This window comes from Saprolegnia diclina, assembly GCF_000281045.1.
Source record: "Saprolegnia diclina VS20 unplaced genomic scaffold supercont1.17, whole genome shotgun sequence".
Classification (NCBI taxonomy): domain Eukaryota; phylum Oomycota; class Saprolegniomycetes; order Saprolegniales; family Saprolegniaceae; genus Saprolegnia; species Saprolegnia diclina.
The window spans coordinates 418420-436377 of NW_008246084.1; the positions used below are offsets into that span (position 1 = coordinate 418420).

Consider the following 17958-nt stretch of genomic DNA (forward strand, 5'->3'; position numbering starts at 1 on the left):
GCTCTGCACATGACGCAGCAACGTATGATCAGTGTTATCGAGTATGGCGAAGGGCTACGAGGGCGTGCTGTTCGCTCAGAAGCAGTTGGTACAAGGCCTCTTTGCGCTGGTCTAATCTCGCGTACGCCTCAAGCCGCCGCTTCACGCCCAGTGGGAGGTTGCTGCTCGGGCCAAACACACGGCCAAATTTGGGGCCCACGAGCATCTCGATCTTCTGCGCCATGTCGACCTTGCGCGTGTAGGCGCGCACCGAGCTGTCGAGCAGTGGTGGCCCCCTCGGCAAAGGATTGCTGGTCGCCGACGCTTGGCGCGAGAGCTCTTTGGTTGGCGCCAACGTCCCATTGGCTTTGGACGACGACTCGTGCGCCTTGGCGACGAGCGTCATGGGCGGCAGCGTCGCAGTGACAGGGGCGGTCGGCTGCAGTGGAAGCGGCTCTGGTACCGCAGGCTTCAGTGCTGCGGCTACCGGTGGCTGCGACAGCGGCGGCGGAAATGCACTCTCCCTCGGACCCACGTAATGTGGCCGTGCTTCGTAGTACGGTCGGGCTACCGGTCGCGATGGCAGCTGCACCACCAGCGGCTTTGTCCAGTAGGTCGTCGCCATTGGTGTCGGTGGCGGCGGCCTGATCGTGGGCACGGCCGACGCAGTCAACGCCGTCATGGCGTCTGCAAAGGAGGACGATGACACCGACGACGACGGTGCGCAGAGCTGGGCAAACGAATGCCCGGATGACGCTGACGCGCACGGGTCCTGTCCAGGAAAGTACGTGTCGTACTCGAAGAGCGCGCGGTGCGTCTCGAAGAACGCACGTGCGTCCGAGGGCATGAGCCAAAGACGTTACAATCTCAAGCAGCACCAACCCGCGAACCGCCTGTGGGCCTCCGACGCTAATGCACCAAGCTCCATGAAACACGCAGAAATGGCTTGTCCATGAAGCCACGACCCGCAGAGGACGACATCTTCGTGCAGAGCCGACGAGGTGGCATGGCCGCTTCGTTGATTACCGGACGCGTCGTTTCATTTGACATAAGATGCCGGCGACGTTTGAAGAGCCCGATGAGGACGCGGACGACCCGCAGATGTTCGAGCACAAGCTCATCGAGCCGATCCTTCCGTGCCGCGACCCGGTCGGCGAGAAGGGCGTCTTGAGCCTGCACGCGCACCCGGCCGTCCGGGTGGCGATGGCCGAGTGTTTGCAGCTCGGTGGTGAAAACGACGTGCGCATTCTCCACGACGTGGACGTCGACGAGCCCGTGCTGGAGCTGGTCGGGCCCGAGACGCGGCTCGTGCTGCACACGAGCAACGTCATGCGGTACCTCGTGCTCTTTGTGAAGAACCTGGACGCGTTCTTCACGTTCGAGCTCGAGCTCCTCGACACCAAGCGCGAGTACCGGACGCTCACGATCACGAACGCGCGGAGCCTCGCGCGCGTAAACGCAAGCCACTGCCAAATGCCCTTGGCGCTCGGGAAAGGCTGGCAGTACCTCTGCATGGACTTGCAGAGCATTGTGCTCGAGGCCTTTGGGACGCAGCACGTGTCGACGGTGCAGCTGCGGATCCTCGCCACGTGCCGGCTCTTGCGCGTCTTCTTCCAGGACGTGCGCTACAGCGACGCAGAGCTCCCGCCCGACCTCTCGCTCCTCGAAGGCAACTGAGATAGAGCATGGTCTTGTTACGTACTTACATGACTTATTCGGGCTGCGAGAGAAAGTCGTCCAAGACGTTATTGACTGTGTCTTGGTCGTTGAAGGTGAATGAGGTCGACGCCGCCGTGGCGTTGGCCGGCGTCGTCGCATTGGCCGTTGTCGTCGTCGGAAGCATGAACCCGGCGTTGGCGTACTGCATCATCGTGTTCATTGCTGGGTTGAACGAGCCAGGATACAGCTGCGCGTTGGAGAAGGCTTGCTGCTGGAGCAAGTTGAAGTTGTACATATTGAGCTGTGCTTGGTGGACCGGGTCCATCGGGTTGAAGAGGAGCTCCGACGTCGCATTGCCGCTCGTCGACGGCATTTGGAACCCGCTGAGCGAGCTCATGTTGGCCATGACCATCGACGGATTCGAAAAGAGAGCTGAGAGATCCGCTGTGTTCGTAAAGCCTACACCACGGCGGACTAGGTATATCAAGGGAAGGATCAAGTCTACCGGCCGCGTTGAGCTGCATGGGAGTCGTCGCTGGTGTCGCGCCTTGCTTGGGCTGCTGCACCGTCTTTTGCTGCTGCACGGCCTGAGCCTGCGCTTGTGCTTGTTTCTGCTGCAGTTGCTTTTGCTGAAGCTGCTGTTGTTGTTGCTGCTGTTGTTTTTGGAGCTGTTGCTGCTGCTTTTGCTGCTGGAGGGCTGCTTGCTGCTGCTGCTGGAGCTTCTGTTGCTGCAGCGCGGCTTGCTGCTTGGCCAGCGCCTGCTGCTGTTGCTGAAGAAGCTGCTGCTGCTGCGCTTGTACAGGCGATTGCGTCGGCGCGACTGGCTTCGAGGTCGTCGGCGGGGGACTCTGGCGTGGGGATGGCGTCGTCGTCGATGGCGCGGTCTCCTTCTTGGCAATCTACCGCGCCATGAGACGTCCGTGCGAAGGAATTGCCTACCTGGTCGTCGGCCATCGCGGCCAAGCGCTCCAGCGACCGTGAGATCTGCTCCTTGTAGCGCACGCACTTGACGTGCCATTCCTTGTACTCGGCCGTCTTGTCCGTGCTGGCTACGAAGACGAGGCTCCATGAGGCGGAGGCGGGAGGATGCAGCATGCGTCGTACGCCGGCCCTCGAGGAGCGTCTTCCACGTCTGGAGCATCTTGTCGTTGGCCTCGAGCATCTTCTGCACGTCGCCGGCCCGGAGCGTCGTCGTCGTCATCGCTGCCAAGATCGAAACCCCAAACCTTCGGTATACCAATCAAAGCAGATAATTGCCGACTCGACGCACTAAATGCACGCAACAAAAGCCCACTGCACCTCGCGGGGGCTACCTTCACACGCGCGTGTTGGCACGTGTCACCCGATTAGGATGACACCGCAGTGGCCTCTTGATTCCCGTGCTCATGGTAGCGCGAGGCTTCCTGGAGCGCGCTTGAGAATGCGTTTATGGTGATGGGAGAAAGGTCAATTGTTTGCTCATTTTCAACCAGCTTCCAACGTACAGCGCTCATGCAACTGGTCGCACCGCCGACGCAAGCGCAGCAACGAACGAGCGATGGACAGCGCCGTGTGGTGTACAAGTGAAAGCCCTTGGCACTACTCGCGCTACGGGGCCCGGCCCTTTTTCGTGGAGGTGAGTAAGTTGCGTGCATGTAGCCAGTTGAAATGGCCGTCGGCCAATGAAATCGTGACAAAGGCTTTGAGCATGCTCTCCACAAACGGCAAGGTCGTCGCCCACGCTGCGGTCGCGGCCGAGATGGAGGCCCTCCCCAAGAGCATCCAGGAGGTGCTTGGCCTCATCGACCAGCCGCTGCGCGTCGAGATCTCGGACGGGCGCATCCTCATCGGCTCCTTTCACTGTCTCGACCACGAGAAGAACCTGATTTTGACCGAGACCAACGAATATCGGTACGCCAACCAAGACGACGACGAGCTGCCGCAGGTGCCATCCAAGCGCTTCCTTGGCATGACGCTCGTGCCCGGCCGCCACATTGTCAAGGTGAGCCAGCTCGCGATCGCGTGAACGCCCGTCCCACCGACTCCTTCCACCGCAGACTAGAAAAAACTAACTTAAAATCTCAAACCCCTCGTTTGGGCCAAAGACGCCTGTCTGCTACGGCGGCTTGTTCGCTGGCCAGAGCTTGCCATGTCAAGAACGAGCTGCCCACGCCGAGTCTGAGCTGCATGCCGAACGAAGCAGCTCGTATTCTTCGACCATTCATGGCTGCGTTTCCTTGTCGTAGCCAAGCGCACAAGGCTGGCGCTCCAGCCACGCCGCTGCATGGAGCTCCAAGCAGTGGCGTCTTTAACGTCATGCGCCTGGCCAGGTATTAAGGGCACACCCTTGTTCATAAGCTCGTTTCTTATCTGAAACTCAATCAGAATCGCATCTCAATCGGTTTTGTCCGGATGCGACTGTTATAATATCCGGCGTGCCAGCTGGACGTTCGTTTTTTCGCGTGTGGGGCCACAGTTCAGATAAGTTACTTATCGGCGTGGACGACGATGGCAGCGCGGACTGCTTGCATGGTGGCATGGCTCTTCCTCGCCATGAGCATGGTCTCGTCCTTGATGGTGGTCGTGCCGGGCCGGTCGAAGGAGTGCTTCATTGAGTACGTCAAGACGAAGCGCACGGCCTTCTTGCGCATTGCGGTTGTCGAGAGCCAGGAGCTGTACGACATTCGGCTCACGGCGTACGGCCCGTTCGCGATGCCGCCAACGGAAGAGCAGACGGACATGAACTTCTTCAACTCGCTCGTGACGACGACGCCGCCCAACGAGAACTCGAACGACGTCCAGCACAATGGGTTCAACTTTGACACGGAGCACCGCGGTGGGTGGTACAAGTTTTGCCTCGGGAACGAACACTCGTCGTACGAAGGCAAGAAGGTCGACTTCTCGACCAACTTTGGCCTCACAAAGGAAGACGAGCTCGGCCACGAAGACGAGTGGGAAGCCGCGACCAAGCAAATGCACGTCGAGACGGTCAAGGGCTCGCTCGAGCACCTCCGGGAGCTCTTTGACCTTATCAAGTACGAGCAAAACTACTACCTCATGCGCGACAAGCGACACCACAAGACGGCCGAGAGCAACCAGTCGCGCATCTTTTGGTACACGTCGATCCAGGTGCTGCTGGTCGCGGTGGTCTACGGCGTCCAGATCCGCCTACTTAACCAGTGGTTTAGCGGCAGCGGCGGCCTCCTCTCCACGACCAGCAGTCGCCAATGGGCGTGATATAACAAGTTATGGAACACGAGAGTGCACATGGCAGCGTATATCTCTATGTTGCTGCTTACACAACGTCCTGGAGCGAAATGCCAAGCGCCTGGAACTTGGCCTGCTGCACCTGAAGGAGCTCCTGGAGCTTGAGACCAAACGCCGGGTCCTGCGCAAACTGGTTGATGGCCGCGTTCATGACCTAAGTGATGCTGAGCCTTGGAGATGTGAGCTATGTAGGAATGCACCGCTTCGTCAATGCCCACTTCCTGGTGGATCTCTTCCGTGTACTGCTGCGTCTTGCGCAAGTACCTACGCGGCACGTTCATGAGGTTCACAGAGCAACGGACGACGATGCGTACGCTTCCTGCCACATCTCCTTCTCGGCGTTGACGTCCTTCAAGCCGTTGGCCTTGGCTTCGTCAATGGCCTCTTCGATCGCGCGACCGATCGCGCTGAGGATCTTGGCCATGACGTCGAGGGCCTTCTCGGGCGTAAAGTCTTCCGGGACCGACACGTTCACCTGCGCGAGCGGGCTAGTGCAGTCTCGTGAGCTTCGTGCAACGCAGAAGTGAGTGGGTCGTACCTGTTTTGGATGACCTGTTCGAGGCGCTGGATCGCGGCAACGACGTCGGCGTCGTGCTGGAATTCGGCCATTGCCTTCTCAATGCCCTCCTGCGAGAAGCGGTACTTCTTCGAGAGCTCTTGGTCGGCCATTTGGACGGCGTGGCCGAGGCGCTCGATCAAGACCTGGTGCACCTGCTCTTCCGAGATCTGCTGGCCCGTCGACGTCGCGTGGTGAATGACCTGCTCGGCCAGCTGCGGCAATTGGCCCTACGCGACGCATGAGCGGTATAGCCATCGAGCTATTGCTGTGCGTACAACAAGGTGCTCAATGTTGTGCGCGAGCTCGAGGAAGTAGTTGACAAGGTTCTCCTTGCTGACGTCACCGGACGCCGACGCATCGATCCAGATCTTGCCAACGCCAAGGACGGCGAGGCCGGCGGCGATACCGATCGCGACCGTCGCGAGGTCGCCCTTGACGTGGGCCGGCGTCGCGCGGGCAGCGCGGGCCGTCGAGAAGGCCGCCATCGACGCCGTCGACGGGGCCATCGCAGGCAAGGACGCGATGCGCGACGAGGCGATCGAGACAGCAGACGTCGACTTGGCGGCCAGCGGCTTGGCCTTGTTCATGCAGCGGACAGCGCGGGCGAACGACATGGTCGAAAAGAAACTCGACGAACGAGCCATTCGATTGCGTCGACGCCTTCGAACTTCGATTCAAACTTCGACTATGGCGCCAAAACACTGAAGTTGAGCAACAGCACCACAATGGCCGGCAGTGCTAGTACTCGAAGGCTCTCGCGCGATACGAACCGAGGTTAAAGCCGTTGGCCATGCGCAACCGCTTACGAAGACAGCCCATGTTGGTGAACGTGGCGTGGGTTGCCGGCGCCTCCTGTCATCGCTTTATCGTTTCACATGCGAGGGCGTTGGCCAAGGGAGCTCGCTGTCGTGGGCTCTTCATCTCGGTCGCTCTCGACTCGAAGCTAGCAAACGTACGCATTTTGCGGTGGAGTGTCCGTAGGGCTAGGCTACCCAGTGGTTGTTGACTGTCGGTTCAATCGCTGTTTGCAACGATATATTTTGGCTCGTTGACGAGATTTACCAAAGAAGACAAGAGCTTGACGCAGTATAAATAGCCGGGCACTAACCGATATATGGCAGCGATCGAAACCGAGTACCGGCACGTGTACATCGCCGACGCGCTCCGCAACGCCGCGCTCGGGCACGCGTCCAACTACGTGCGCACGGCCAAGTACTCGAGCTGGAGCTTCCTCCCGCTCTTCCTTTTCGAGTCGTTCCAGAAGGTCGGGAACGGGTACTTTCTACTCGTCGCCGTCCTCCAGTGCATCCGCGCCATTAGCAACACGAACGGCGTGCCTGCGACCTTGCCGACACTCACCTTTATCCTCTGCGTCGACGCCACCTTTGCGATACTCGAGGATCTCAAGCGCCGCCGCGCCGACCGCATCGCCAACGGCCGCGCCACGCGCAAGCTCGCGGCCCATGGCGCTTTTGTCGAAGTGCTTTGGGCCGACATCCGCGTCGGCGACATTCTCGAGATCCGCAACCACGAGCCGATCCCAGCCGACGTCTTGCTCCTGAGTGTCCCCAATGACGTGGGCAGTAGCACGTGCTATGTCGAAACCAAGTCGCTCGATGGCGAGACCAACCTCAAGCAGCGCCAAGCCGTGCCGACGACGCAGCATGCGACAACACCGTCGACGCTCTCGGCCTTGCGCGGCCACGCGACCGTCGAGCGACCAAATCACAGCATCCACACGTTTCAAGGTGTCTTGCATGTGGTCCACGCGTCCGATACGACGCCGGCCGCCTTGTCGACATCCAACATGCTCCTGCGCGGGTCGACCTTGCAGAGCACGGCCCGTGTTTATGGCCTCGTCATCACCGCGGGCATGGAGACGAAGAGCATCAAGGGCAATCGGCCGACGCCGTCCAAGCGCAGCGCGCTCGAGCGACGCATCAACTTGTACGTGCTCGCGCTGGTCGGCCTCCTCGTTGTCTTTTGCACCGGCGCCGCCACCGCCAGCGTGCTCTGGACATCCTCGGCGCAGTCGGCTCACTACCTCGGGCCAGAGTTGCGCGCGAGCTGGGTCGTCACCTTCTTTTACTACTTTCTCCTCATGTACCAGTTCGTGCCGATTTCGCTGTATGTTTCGATGGGCACGGCCAAGTTTGCGCAAGCGAGGTTCATCGAGTGGGACCTCGGCATGTACCACGCCAGCAGCAACACCCCGGCGGCCGTGCGCTCGATGGGGCTCAACGAAGACCTCGGGCAGATCTCGCACCTCGTGACCGACAAGACCGGCACGCTGACGTCCAACATAATGCAATTTCGCAAGTGCAGCATCAAGGGCGTCGCGTGCGGCGCGCGCTGCGACCGCCCCAAACCGATCAAGCGCAACTCGACCAAGGTCCACGTGCCCATGTCGTCGCCAGCCTTTGATGAAAGCGCGCTCGTGGAACTGACCAACATTGCCCACAGCCCCGACGGCCGGCGCTTCTTCATCCTGCTGGCCGTGTGCCATACGGTGCTGCAGGACGAAGATGGCGCGTACTCGGCTGCCTCGTCCGACGAGCTTGCGCTTGTGCTCGGGGCGAAAGCGGTCGGCGTGGTCTTTACGTCGCGGTCGCCGACGACCATTAGCATCACGGTGCACGGCAACGAGCTCACGTTTGACATCCTCGCCGTCCTCGAATTTGACTCGAACCGCCGACGCATGTCGATCGTGCTGCGGGATATCGCCAACGACGTGATCGTGGTCTACACCAAAGGCGCCGACGTCAACGTGGCGTCCGTCTTGCGTCGTCCTCTCAGCGAGAGTGCAGTAACAATGCGCGCCGACACGATGCGACACGTGCAAGACTATGCAGGCGAAGGTCTCCGAACACTCCTCTGCGCGTACAAGGTCGTCGACGAAGCGTGGTACCTTGGCTGGGCCGAGCGGTACGCGGCCGCGGCTCAGTCACTACCGGATGTCGACCGGCGGCAGAAAGGCCTTCCGAACGCCATCGACAAGTGCTTCGCCGAGATGGAAGCCGATTTGGAGCTGCTGGGTGCGACGGCGATCGAAGACAAGTTGCAGGATGGCGTTGGCGAGACGCTCCAGGCGCTCCGGGCCGCCGGCATCAACCTCTGGATGCTCACAGGCGATAAGGAAGAGACGGCCATCAACATTGGCCGCGCGACGCATCTCATTTTGCCAGAAATGCGGTGCCTTGCCGTCTCGGAAGCCAGTGCAACCTCGGCGGCGCTTGCTTTGGCCGAGCTCACGGCACTCAGAGCGCAGCTCGAGGCCCGGGGCGCCATCACCATTGCCCGCCCTACGCGCCCCCCGCCAGGACGCCGCCGCACCACGAGCGCCACCTCAGTCACGGACTGGTCCAAGTCGCGCTGGACGTTGACAGCGTCGCGGATCTCGATCCGTGCGCCGTCCGTCGTCGCTGAGACGGGCCACGCGCTCATCGTCACGGGCGCGATCCTCGACCACGTGTTCTCGAATGGCGCGTGCTCCGACATGTTTGGGGCCGTCGCTGAGCGCTGCTCGACGGTGATTGCGTGTCGCGTGTCGCCGGCGCAAAAAGCGAGCCTCGTGCGCCTCCTCATGCGCTTGGATCCCACGAGCCGCGTGTTGGCGATCGGCGATGGCGCCAACGACGTGCCGATGCTGCAGGAAGCCCACGTCGGCGTGGGTATTTCGGGCCAAGAAGGACTCCAAGCCGTCAACGCAAGCGACTATGCAATCGCCCAGTTTTCGTATTTGCGGAATCTGCTCCTCGTGCACGGTCGCTCCAACTACGAACGTATTTCCAAGCTCGTCTTGTACATTTTGTACAAGAACATTCTGTTGATCACGGCGCAATTCTGGTTTGCACTCTTCACCGGCTTTTCGGGTCAGAAACTGTACCTCGAAGTCGGCGTCCAGCTCTACAACGTCGCGTTCACGTCGTTGCCGATTGTGCTTCTTGCGGTGCTCGACGCCGACTTGCCGCGGGAGCTTGTTTTGCAGCTGCCGTTTCTCTATAAGGCCGGACCGAACCACTTTCACCTAAACCACGGTCGGTTTGCCATTGCAATTGGCTCGGCGCTTCTCGAGTCCCTTTGCCTCACGAGCTGCGCGGTCGCGGCGCTCGAGAAGAGCGATGTGCATGGTGCATCGCCGGGGCTGTGGCTCCTTGGCATGGTCGTGCTCACGAGCGTCATCGTGCTCGCGAACCTCAAACTCGTGTGGTGGCAGCATGCGATTCTACCGGCGAACGCACTCGCCTATATCTCGTCGATCGGGCTATGGGGGGTTATAGCTGTTCTCTGCTCCGAGTGGTTTTTCTTATCGGGCTTTGCGTGGGAGCGCATGATGGACGTTGGGACGTCGCTTCCGGCGGTGTGGCTCACCTGGCTCTTGGTGGTCGTCACGCTGCTGCTGAGCACGACCGTTGCACTACGCGCCTTTGCGACCATGGTCCACCCAACGTGCAGCGACATTGTCAAGGAAATCCAAGCGTTCCGCGCGCCCAACGCCGACGTTGGGCCGCTCGTACAAGGTCTGGTCAACAGTGTCAAGGCGGTCCCTGCCACCGACTCAAAGAGCCCGGCGCGCCTCGCGCCGAATCCATCCCTGCTGACGATCCACGACAACTCGGGCAGCTCGCGAGCGATTTTGCATCGCCAGGACGACCAGGCGTAAGGCAAACTGAAGGCATGCAATGGTTTGGAACTCGTGACGTGGCAGCCCCAGGATCATTTGCGACATGCCTCGGCTGCGAGGCGGTTTGCAGGCCTCCATCATCGCTGCAAGTGTGTGTGTGGGCGGCTATGGCTGTGACGGTGAGCGTCGCACTAGTCCAGTGGTCTTGTGGCGCTGATGCACAACGAGTCCGAACAAACCCATTGCATGTCAACTGGTTCTAGAATGTATGTTTTAAACATAGTGTTTAAAACATGTTGCAGTGTTGACAGCGATCCAAACAATGCTTTCCGCACCTGCCATGACCGAGCTCGCATCAGCGTGGCCCTGGACGTCGGCGCCATCTTGGAGACCATCGTCATGTACATGGGTCACCGCGGGACGTTCGCACCTTCCTCGAGGCGCTGCCCGTATCGATGCTTCCGCCGTCGCTGGCCGCGCTCCTCGAGCTCTTGCGCCACGTCACTTTCTACGACGACTCGCTACGACACATCATTGACTGGATCGCGAGCGCCGAGACATTTGTGGGGGGTGCACTGGACGCGCTGTGAAGACGCGAGCAACCGCTTCAATTGCTTGGGTCCCGCCATCCGCCGCTGGGTCCTCGCACCGCTGTGAGCTTGGACGCGTGCTACCTCGTCGACGTCCACGTAGGAATGCTTGCATCGAGCCTTCGATCCTTGCATGCGCCGTCGCTTTCTTGGATAATCGCACGCAACTATTTCGACCGTCGAGCCGCTCATCAAGGCGCTTGCCACGAGCACCAACACCACGATCCTCTCGTCGTCCAAGTGCGATAAAAGCCGCGGCAAGCTCCTCGCGATGGCCGCTGCGTGTAGTGCTGCGTCTCGATAGCCCCGGCGCGCAAGGTTGAACGAACCCACAACCCTACTGCTAACTACGCGCTTGCAACCAGGCCCACGCGTTAGCTGCCTAGCCACTGTGGCGTAATTAGACATTCACAGCATACCTGATACGTCTTCTTCGTTCAAGTGAAGTTGGTGTAGGGTGTTGCATCCGGAATATATTGAATAAATTATTGAGCTGCCAAGAGGAAGACGAGTAGCACGTTTGGACTCTGTTAGACAACGAACAACGTACATAATTGCAAGATGCGCGCAATTTGACCATGTCGGTCGATCAGCCTGCGCACGTCTTTTGCAGCCCTGGACTCTCCTTCTCGAACAGCGCTATCGTCTGCCTCATAGTCGTCTTTGCGTAGCTCGTCAAGTTATTCGATGGCTCGGAGGCGCAAGTGATACAGGAGCTCTCAGTGTCATGACTATAACGCCTAGCTATGACGCAAGGGGACAGGCGTACGCCGAGGCCCAGTTGCGGTCAAAAATGGCTTGGACGGCGGCGATCGCATCCGGGTGGTTGGTGTTGAAGCTTGCCCCCGCCGTGTTGTGAAAGTAGCCCCACTCCATGTTGCTCGTGCCAATGTTGACGCGCGTGTCCGAGACAATGAACTTGGCGTGGTTCACACGGGTGAAGGGCGGGAACCGCCCTGGCGCTGGCACCGTCTCGTTCCACCCCGGCACCTCAAACAGTCGAATCTCGACCCGCCCGAGTCCTCGCTACACAACATAGCATTGGTAGTCTCTCAACTATGCGCTCAACTGCTAAGTATTTACCTTGTGGTGCAGATCGGCTTGGGCTTGGAGCTGCTGGAGGGCTGTCACCATGACAGGTCGCGAGTGTGCCCAGTGACTCACAAGCAGTCGCACGGTGACGTTGCGGGCCAGGACGACGCTCAAAATGGCGTCGGTGAGCGCAGGCCAGTAGATCGAACCGGACGCGTGCGTCGTAATCGGGTACATGGCAAACGGCAGAAAGTCCATGACGCTGAGACTCACCGACGTCGTGGCCGACTGCAGCGTGTAAACAAGCGCGTCTTCGTCGCGGGTTCGAGCCCCGGACGTGGCACTGTCCGGGGAGGCCGAGAGAAAGACGCCCGATGGCTTGTTGTTGAGCACCGAGTGCAAATTGTGGACCTTGTTGAAGATAGAGCTCATGCTCGCATCGGTAAACGGACTTGGTACGCGGGACGCCTCGGGTACGTCGTTGGCCCACGGAGGCATGCGAAGCGTGACCTGGAACTTGTCGGAGAAGACGTCGATGGGGGTATAGCGAGCGGCGAGGGCGGGGTCGCTCCATGCCCACCAGAGCTCAAAGAGACGCTGCATGTCGTCGACGATTGCTGGCGCAGCCTCCAGTACGACGCCAACCTCCATGACCTGCGCGAGCGACTTCCAGTCCATGTTGGCGCTCCCCAAGTACGCGTGCTGCTTGTCGACGAGCACCATCTTCTGGTGCATGATGCCGCCTCCGTACCAATGCGCCGCGTCCCAGAGGCGGATGTTCGTGACAAACGACTCGATTTCCGTCGGCTGGAACTGGTCACTCTTGGAGCCGACGACGCGAACCGAGACGTTGCGCTCGACGGCGTGGCGCAAGGCGGCGAACACGGCGTGGCCATGGCGAGCGCCAAACGCTTGCAGCTCGTCGTCCGAGTAGATCTTGTGGTCGTCGACGCCCTCGAGGTTCCAGTACATGGCGAGGATGTCGATCGTCTCCGTCGCCGCGTCGAAGAGCGCTGCGAGCCCATCTGCTGTCGACTTGCTGCCCGGCAGCGGTGCGAGGTCAAAGCGCCCGATCGGCAGCGTCTCGACGATGCCAATGCGAGCCGGTGACGCCTGCGGCAAGAGAGGCGCCGGCAGCGGGAACCTCCCGGTGCTCCAGACGACTGCATCTGCGACGGCGGCGACGACCGCGACAAGGCTCACGGCAGCTGAACGTGCCACCCGCATGATGAGGATCTGAAAATGATCTTCTCGCAGTGCATCCGGATGACCACAGTGTTACCGGACGCTTTCCAATCTAATACTGTTAGTCATATAATGTAGTATATAGTGTGATATTGAACAACTGGAGATGCGATTGGCTGAATGGTATCGTAACGGTGTTTGATTGGCTGCATTTGGATCCGGAACAGCCACACCGACGCACTCCGCCGACTTCAACACATTCGTCCTAGAGCATTGCGGTCCAAGAAGAAGATGGCGGTGGTAGGTATCGAAGGGCTTCTTGGGTATGGGCCTCTGGTTGTTGTCGCCCAAGGTCGATGGTTTGTTCGAGGATGTGCGAGATCCAAGCCATGTCGCTGCTCTTCCTCGCTGCATTCAAGCGGGAGGCGGTGAACTAATGGCTGGTTCGCTCAACGTTTTTCACAATTCTTTACCGCGCTCAGTTCCAACAACAAATTAGTTACCTGGTATCCAGAATGGTTTACGGTCCTGCCTAGTATCACATTTCGCGAACGGGCCATTTGCGCGCAGACGACAGCAGAACGCCGAAGTCAACAAATTCAAGGTCGAGACCATGCGCTGCCGCTACGCTTGTCGCCTTCACGACCTCGATATCGGTTTTAATCAAGACCGAGACATTCGTACATGTTGCGAGTGCTTCCACGAGTGCCGGAAAGTTGACGCCATCAAACTCGACTCGGCGCAAGCGCAGAGCTGATACCAGCAACATGACTTTTTCGCTGTTGCAGTGGCAGGCGCGAAACTCAATGCGGCGGACCCCGTTTTGGAGCCAGCGACTGATGGCGGCGAGGTGCGACGTCGGGCTACGTTCACACTCGATCCACTGGATCGATTCGAGGCGAACCGAGCGCGTCGTCAAGCCGAGGATCGCCCGAAAGCCGTCGTCGGAGAAGGTCAGTTGTCGAGCGTGATGGGCGTAGCTCGGGGCATGTGGCCGCCTGGGCCGGACCGAGCAGACGCATCTGCGAGATCGAAGCCTCCTGAGCGCCACCATCGACGACACCGCGGGCACGAGGTTTGGAACGGGGTCGCCATCGCCATGCGCAGATAAAGCAGCGGGAAATGGTCGTTGAAGACAGGGCCAGTGGCGAGGTTGAGGGAGAGCGTGTCGAGGGCTGGCAGGGACTGCAGCACCGCCAAACGACACGCGATGGCTTCATCGTCGAAACCCGAGAGACTCAGCATCGTCAACGCGGAGAGGTCCAGCAACCGAGCCACATCGCTCACGACAAGGTACATGGCTGAGCACGCATGGAGCTCTGTGAGACGGCGCAGAGGCGTATTGTTGACAATTAATTTGGTCAGAATGCCGTCGCTTTCGTCGAGGTCCAAGCTTGTTAGCGTCCGCGCTGCCGCCAGCGCCCGCACGAGACGTGGATTGGTCGACGACCAAAAGCCGTAACCCCAAATGGGTAGCGTGGCTCGATGTCAGCGCCGGCACAACGATGCTGCACGATGAAAATGTGTACAAAAATGAGCTTGGACACGCGGAAGGGCGGTGCCAGCACCGTTGGCAGCTCGTTGGCTGAGGTAGACACGTTGGTGCACAAGCGCAAGTCCCAAGCTCTCGAATATGCAAATTGTCGTGGGCCTGGTAGTCGAGCTCACCTGATGCGATTTTGTGGGCGCAAAACAACGAGCGTAAAGTCGTGCGGCCACTGGGCGCTGATGAGAACCCGCGCACCTCGGTCGCCGGAGGTGTCGATGGCACGAACCACAACCGGAGTGGCGCGGTCGGGAACTGTATCGAGGCGGAGCACTGGCCACAGATCGCGTGTGGCGTCAGCCGCCCAAAGCTCTTGGAGCGCCACGAGCGATGATGGCAACTCGGGTATGGCCTTGAGAAAGCTCTCGCCGTCGGTCGGCGATGCCAGGCTCTGAACAGTGTGGGCGAGTGCGACGCTGGTGTAGCACTTGGGCGCCTGGATGCCATGGCCAAACTGCGGAAAGACTGTGACCAAGATGGTCCTTTACCGTGCTAGTACTGCTGTGCGTCCCGACGCCTGCGCAATGGCTTTCGCCGGGGGGCTCCGTCGTGTGTCTTGATGGCGGCGCTCGGTGCAGTGGGAGCTACCTACGCGATGAAGCAGCTTCGTCTTAAAACGAAATCAATGCATCCTATTTGACAAATCGACACATCGAATTGGAGCATGAATGAGGCCATGGCAGCGGAGCGCGGGGGCGATCGCAAACCGATTTGCGCGGGAAAATAGGCAATATTATTGGCCAATCCACGGCGAGTACGCCATTTATTTTCCACCAATCAGATTGCGTTTGCACCACACTTGATTTCACACTGCAGCGGCGACGCATGAGCCGGCGCCACCTTCTCTCGCTGCGGGCGATCCCGCAGCCGGCAACGAGCGACGATGACATGATGACGAGGAAGCGGGAAGCGTCTGCTCCATGGACCAAGCCCGTGGAAGCTGCGAAGGAAGAAGCGATCGCGTTGGCGCAACGGCCTCCGAAGGGTCCCGAAGCCCCATGTCCATCGCCCATGCAGGCAATGCAGCCCGCAACATGCAAGGTGGCAGAAGCCGAGCCCATGAAATCGCTCGGCGCAAACGACTCGGCTGCGGACTCGCCGGCGACAGAGCCGATCCCAACCACTGTCGAGGCCGACCAGTCGAGCGACACGACCCTTCCGCTCGACATTGACGAGCTCGAAGACTGCCCGCCCACCCAGCGGGTCGAAGACGACGCTTCAAGGACTTCGCCATCCTCTTGTGTTGTCGATTTACAAGCAGACGTCGCGTATGACACCAAGATTTCATGCCCATCCTGTGGCAAGAACCTCACGTTCTTCAACGAGGAAGCGCAAATCCACCACGTCAACGCATGCCTCGACGCGATCCAGCAGTTTGAGCGCAACAAGCGCGACGCAGAGCTCCAGGCGGCGCTGGCTGCCAGCATCGGCGCGGATCCGACGCCCGACGTGCCCGTCGAGACGTGCAAGGTGTGCGGCGTCTCGTTCACCGACAAGCTGCCGAGACAGCGCATTCAACACACTAAGCAGTGTGCGAAAAAGTACGGCGTGAGCCTCCAAGCGCTGCTGCAAGCCGAGGTGCACGTCGACGAAGCGCGCATCGACGCGGCGATTGCGTCCCTCCCGCCACCGACCAACGCGTTTGACCTGATGATGAACCGGCCCAAGCCAGCAGCCAAGTGCGCCAAGGCGCCCATGCCGCATGCAAGCAACGCGTTCGATCTGCTCATGCGGGGCGCGCAGACGTCAGCGATTGTTGCGAAAACGGCCAAGCCCGCGCTCAAGCGCAAGGCCAACGGGTTTGGGACAAAGCCGCGCTACAGCTGCCCCGACTACAAGAAGATCCAAGGTACTTCGATCCTCGTGGACGGGTTCCAGTACGCGTCCCCGTCGCTCTCCACGACGTACGTTCTCTCGCACTTTCATTCGGACCACTATGGTGGTCTTGGTCGGGTACGTGTGCAAGTGTCAATGTTTCAATGTTTGGCGTGCGACTAACAGTGAGTGGGTTAGTCGTTTTCAGCGGGCATCATCTACTGTACGCCGACGACAGCGCGGCTCGTACAGCTCTGCCTCGGTGTCGACAAGTACGAATTGTCAAAGGTCGATATACTGCAGCTAGGGTACGTACGTAGGAAATACTTGCACCCGTTGCCGCTGCACCAGCCGTATCTGCTGGCAGACCACAAGGCGCAGATGACGTTCATTGACGCCAACCACTGCCCGGGGGCCGCGATCATTTTGTTTCAGTTCCAGTCGGGCAAAACCTTCCTCCATACAGGTGCACGGTGACGCTGTTGGTTCAAACTCGAGTGTTTGTGCGCAGGCGATTTCCGCTACGACCCCAGCATGCTGCTCAATAGCTACTTGTCGCCGTTCACAAACCCAACCCAGCGCTTGGACGGCGTGTACCTCGACACGACGTACTGCGACACACAGCACTGCCACCCGACGCAGGTGCATTTCTTATTCCAACGTACAATGGCTACGATCTGCGTAGGCGGTTGCGATCGCCGAAGCCAAGCGCCTCGTCGACCTGCATCAAAACGACCGTCCGCTCTTCTTGGTCGGGTCCTACTCGATCGGAAAAGAACGGCTCTTCATGGACGTACGCTCCTGGTATTATGATGCCGAGGCGTCACTGCATCTAGGTGGCTGCCCACTTGGACTGCAAGGTGTTTGTTGAACGCGCCAAGCTGTCCCTGCTCTCGTGCTTTGAGTGGCCCGAGTCTGCGCTCGTACGTCGTCCTTCTTCAAGTCCTTTCGTGGTATGATGGCCTACATAGCGGCGCCTCACGACCGAGTCGTCGACCACCAAGTACGATCTTCTGTCTGTCTTGTACAACACACAAAGAGCTTTGTAGCTTGCATGTTGTGCCCATGAACCACTTGAACTTTGATGGCATGCGCGCGCTCCTTGCCAAACACCGACTCCGCTTCCGCAAGGTGATTGCACTCCAGCCGACGGGCTGGACGTTCTCGCGCAAGAAGGGGCCGTCGATTTCATCCAAGCGCACGCAAATGAACGACGCGCTCGTCATTTACGGCATTCCGTACAGCGAGCACTCGAGTTTTGACGAACTCTGCGCGTTTACAAAGGCGTTCGACCCGAAAGTGATCATTCCGACGGTCTCTTCTACTTCGCTCTTAGTCGTTCATGGATCGACTGGAGTAGGTCAACTGTTCCAAGTCGTCCGAGCAAGTTGCGCTGCTCCGGCAAACGTGCTTTAACAACCTCACGCATCATTTTGCCCCGCAGCCGTAACACCACTTGGTCGCTCTACATGTACTCGACCTACTAGAGCTACCTACTAGACTACTTTTACGTATTGCAATCTTTGTCCTTGCCTCTCGTCGCCTCTACGCCCATGGCTATCTCGCGTCTTGGTCGATTGCTTGCTGCCATCAACCTCGGCGGATCACACTACAGTACACTACGGCCAAGCACTCAAGTCTCAGGCCTCACGAGCCTCGCAGCCAAGGTCCATGAACTTTTAGATCTGGAATGCTGACGGATCGCCCAAGATTCGAGGTTGAG

At 59.6% G+C, this 17958-nt stretch overlaps 9 protein-coding genes across 11 annotated transcripts; 5 read left to right on the top strand and 4 right to left on the bottom strand.

The window, feature by feature from the left end:
• Positions 1-10: 10 nt before the first annotated feature.
• SDRG_06345 (hypothetical protein) lies at positions 11-873 on the bottom strand. Its single transcript, XM_008612122.1, has one exon. The coding sequence runs from the start codon at positions 824-826 to the stop codon at positions 35-37; it is 792 nt and encodes a 263-aa protein (XP_008610344.1). The 5' UTR covers positions 827-873; the 3' UTR covers positions 11-34.
• Positions 874-1015: 142 nt separating this feature from the next.
• On the top strand, positions 1016-1736 carry SDRG_06346 (hypothetical protein). The gene has a single exon (XM_008612123.1). The coding sequence runs from the start codon at positions 1033-1035 to the stop codon at positions 1654-1656; it is 624 nt and encodes a 207-aa protein (XP_008610345.1). The 5' UTR covers positions 1016-1032; the 3' UTR covers positions 1657-1736.
• Positions 1691-2839, bottom strand: SDRG_06347 (hypothetical protein; the record flags this gene model as incomplete). The annotated part of the gene is made up of 4 exons (XM_008612124.1): positions 1691-2097; positions 2144-2537; positions 2578-2687; positions 2743-2839. 4 exons carry the CDS (start codon positions 2837-2839, stop codon positions 1691-1693), a joined length of 1008 nt encoding a protein of 335 aa, XP_008610346.1.
• Positions 2840-3317: 478 nt separating this feature from the next.
• SDRG_06348 (hypothetical protein) lies at positions 3318-3765 on the top strand. Its single transcript, XM_008612125.1, has one exon. The coding sequence runs from the start codon at positions 3326-3328 to the stop codon at positions 3641-3643; it is 318 nt and encodes a 105-aa protein (XP_008610347.1). The 5' UTR covers positions 3318-3325; the 3' UTR covers positions 3644-3765.
• Positions 3766-4083: 318 nt separating this feature from the next.
• Positions 4084-4897, top strand: SDRG_06349 (hypothetical protein). The gene has a single exon (XM_008612126.1). The coding sequence runs from the start codon at positions 4126-4128 to the stop codon at positions 4852-4854; it is 729 nt and encodes a 242-aa protein (XP_008610348.1). The 5' UTR covers positions 4084-4125; the 3' UTR covers positions 4855-4897.
• Positions 4880-6076, bottom strand: SDRG_06350 (hypothetical protein). The gene is made up of 5 exons (XM_008612127.1): positions 5719-6076; positions 5423-5670; positions 5199-5372; positions 5085-5148; positions 4880-5038 (listed from the first exon to the last, which is right to left on the bottom strand). Exons 1-5 carry the CDS (start codon positions 6055-6057, stop codon positions 4913-4915), a joined length of 951 nt encoding a protein of 316 aa, XP_008610349.1. The 5' UTR covers positions 6058-6076; the 3' UTR covers positions 4880-4912.
• A 465-nt stretch (positions 6077-6541) lies between these two features.
• On the top strand, positions 6542-10379 carry SDRG_06351 (hypothetical protein). The gene has a single exon (XM_008612128.1). It carries the CDS (start codon positions 6558-6560, stop codon positions 10104-10106), a length of 3549 nt encoding a protein of 1182 aa, XP_008610350.1. The 5' UTR covers positions 6542-6557; the 3' UTR covers positions 10107-10379.
• A 733-nt stretch (positions 10380-11112) lies between these two features.
• SDRG_06352 (hypothetical protein) lies at positions 11113-12916 on the bottom strand (the record flags this gene model as incomplete). The annotated part of the gene is made up of 2 exons (XM_008612129.1): positions 11113-11683; positions 11741-12916. 2 exons carry the CDS (start codon positions 12914-12916, stop codon positions 11402-11404), a joined length of 1458 nt encoding a protein of 485 aa, XP_008610351.1. The 3' UTR covers positions 11113-11401.
• A 2297-nt stretch (positions 12917-15213) lies between these two features.
• Positions 15214-17935, top strand: SDRG_06353 (hypothetical protein). 3 transcript variants are annotated; one of them, XM_008612132.1, is made up of 9 exons: positions 15214-16373; positions 16434-16507; positions 16556-16701; positions 16747-16877; positions 16921-17028; positions 17072-17158; positions 17207-17238; positions 17285-17549; positions 17596-17935. In XM_008612132.1, the coding sequence occupies exons 1-9, from the start codon at positions 15246-15248 to the stop codon at positions 17683-17685; spliced, it is 2061 nt and encodes a 686-aa protein (XP_008610354.1). In that variant the 5' UTR covers positions 15214-15245; the 3' UTR covers positions 17686-17935. The 3 variants fall into 3 exon arrangements, with proteins under 3 accessions (XP_008610354.1, XP_008610353.1, XP_008610352.1); XM_008612131.1 differs by having other exon boundaries at positions 17072-17238; XM_008612130.1 differs by having other exon boundaries at positions 17285-17935.
• Positions 17936-17958: the final 23 nt, after the last annotated feature.

What these genes read in the sequence shown, in the direction of transcription:
- SDRG_06345 (XM_008612122.1), bottom strand. Translation starts at nt 826, where the DNA reads ATGCCCTCGGACGCACGTGCGTTCTTCGAGACGCACCGCGCGCTCTTC.
- SDRG_06346 (XM_008612123.1), top strand. Translation starts at nt 1,033, where the DNA reads ATGCCGGCGACGTTTGAAGAGCCCGATGAGGACGCGGACGACCCGCAG.
- SDRG_06348 (XM_008612125.1), top strand. Translation starts at nt 3,326, where the DNA reads ATGCTCTCCACAAACGGCAAGGTCGTCGCCCACGCTGCGGTCGCGGCC.
- SDRG_06349 (XM_008612126.1), top strand. Translation starts at nt 4,126, where the DNA reads ATGGCAGCGCGGACTGCTTGCATGGTGGCATGGCTCTTCCTCGCCATG.
- SDRG_06350 (XM_008612127.1), bottom strand. Translation starts at nt 6,057, where the DNA reads ATGTCGTTCGCCCGCGCTGTCCGCTGCATGAACAAGGCCAAGCCGCTG. An exon ending in ACAACATTGAGCACCTTGTT is followed by an intron (nt 5,671 to 5,718) that starts GTACGCACAGCA and finishes TGCGTCGCGTAG; the next exon opens with GGCCAATTGCCGCAGCTGGC. An exon ending in GAACAGGTCATCCAAAACAG is followed by an intron (nt 5,373 to 5,422) that starts GTACGACCCACT and finishes AGACTGCACTAG; the next exon opens with CCCGCTCGCGCAGGTGAACG.
- SDRG_06351 (XM_008612128.1), top strand. Translation starts at nt 6,558, where the DNA reads ATGGCAGCGATCGAAACCGAGTACCGGCACGTGTACATCGCCGACGCG.
- SDRG_06353 (XM_008612130.1), top strand. Translation starts at nt 15,246, where the DNA reads ATGAGCCGGCGCCACCTTCTCTCGCTGCGGGCGATCCCGCAGCCGGCA. An exon ending in AGCACTGCCACCCGACGCAG is followed by an intron (nt 16,878 to 16,920) that starts GTGCATTTCTTA and finishes CGATCTGCGTAG; the next exon opens with GCGGTTGCGATCGCCGAAGC. An exon ending in AGTGGCCCGAGTCTGCGCTC is followed by an intron (nt 17,159 to 17,206) that starts GTACGTCGTCCT and finishes TGGCCTACATAG; the next exon opens with CGGCGCCTCACGACCGAGTC.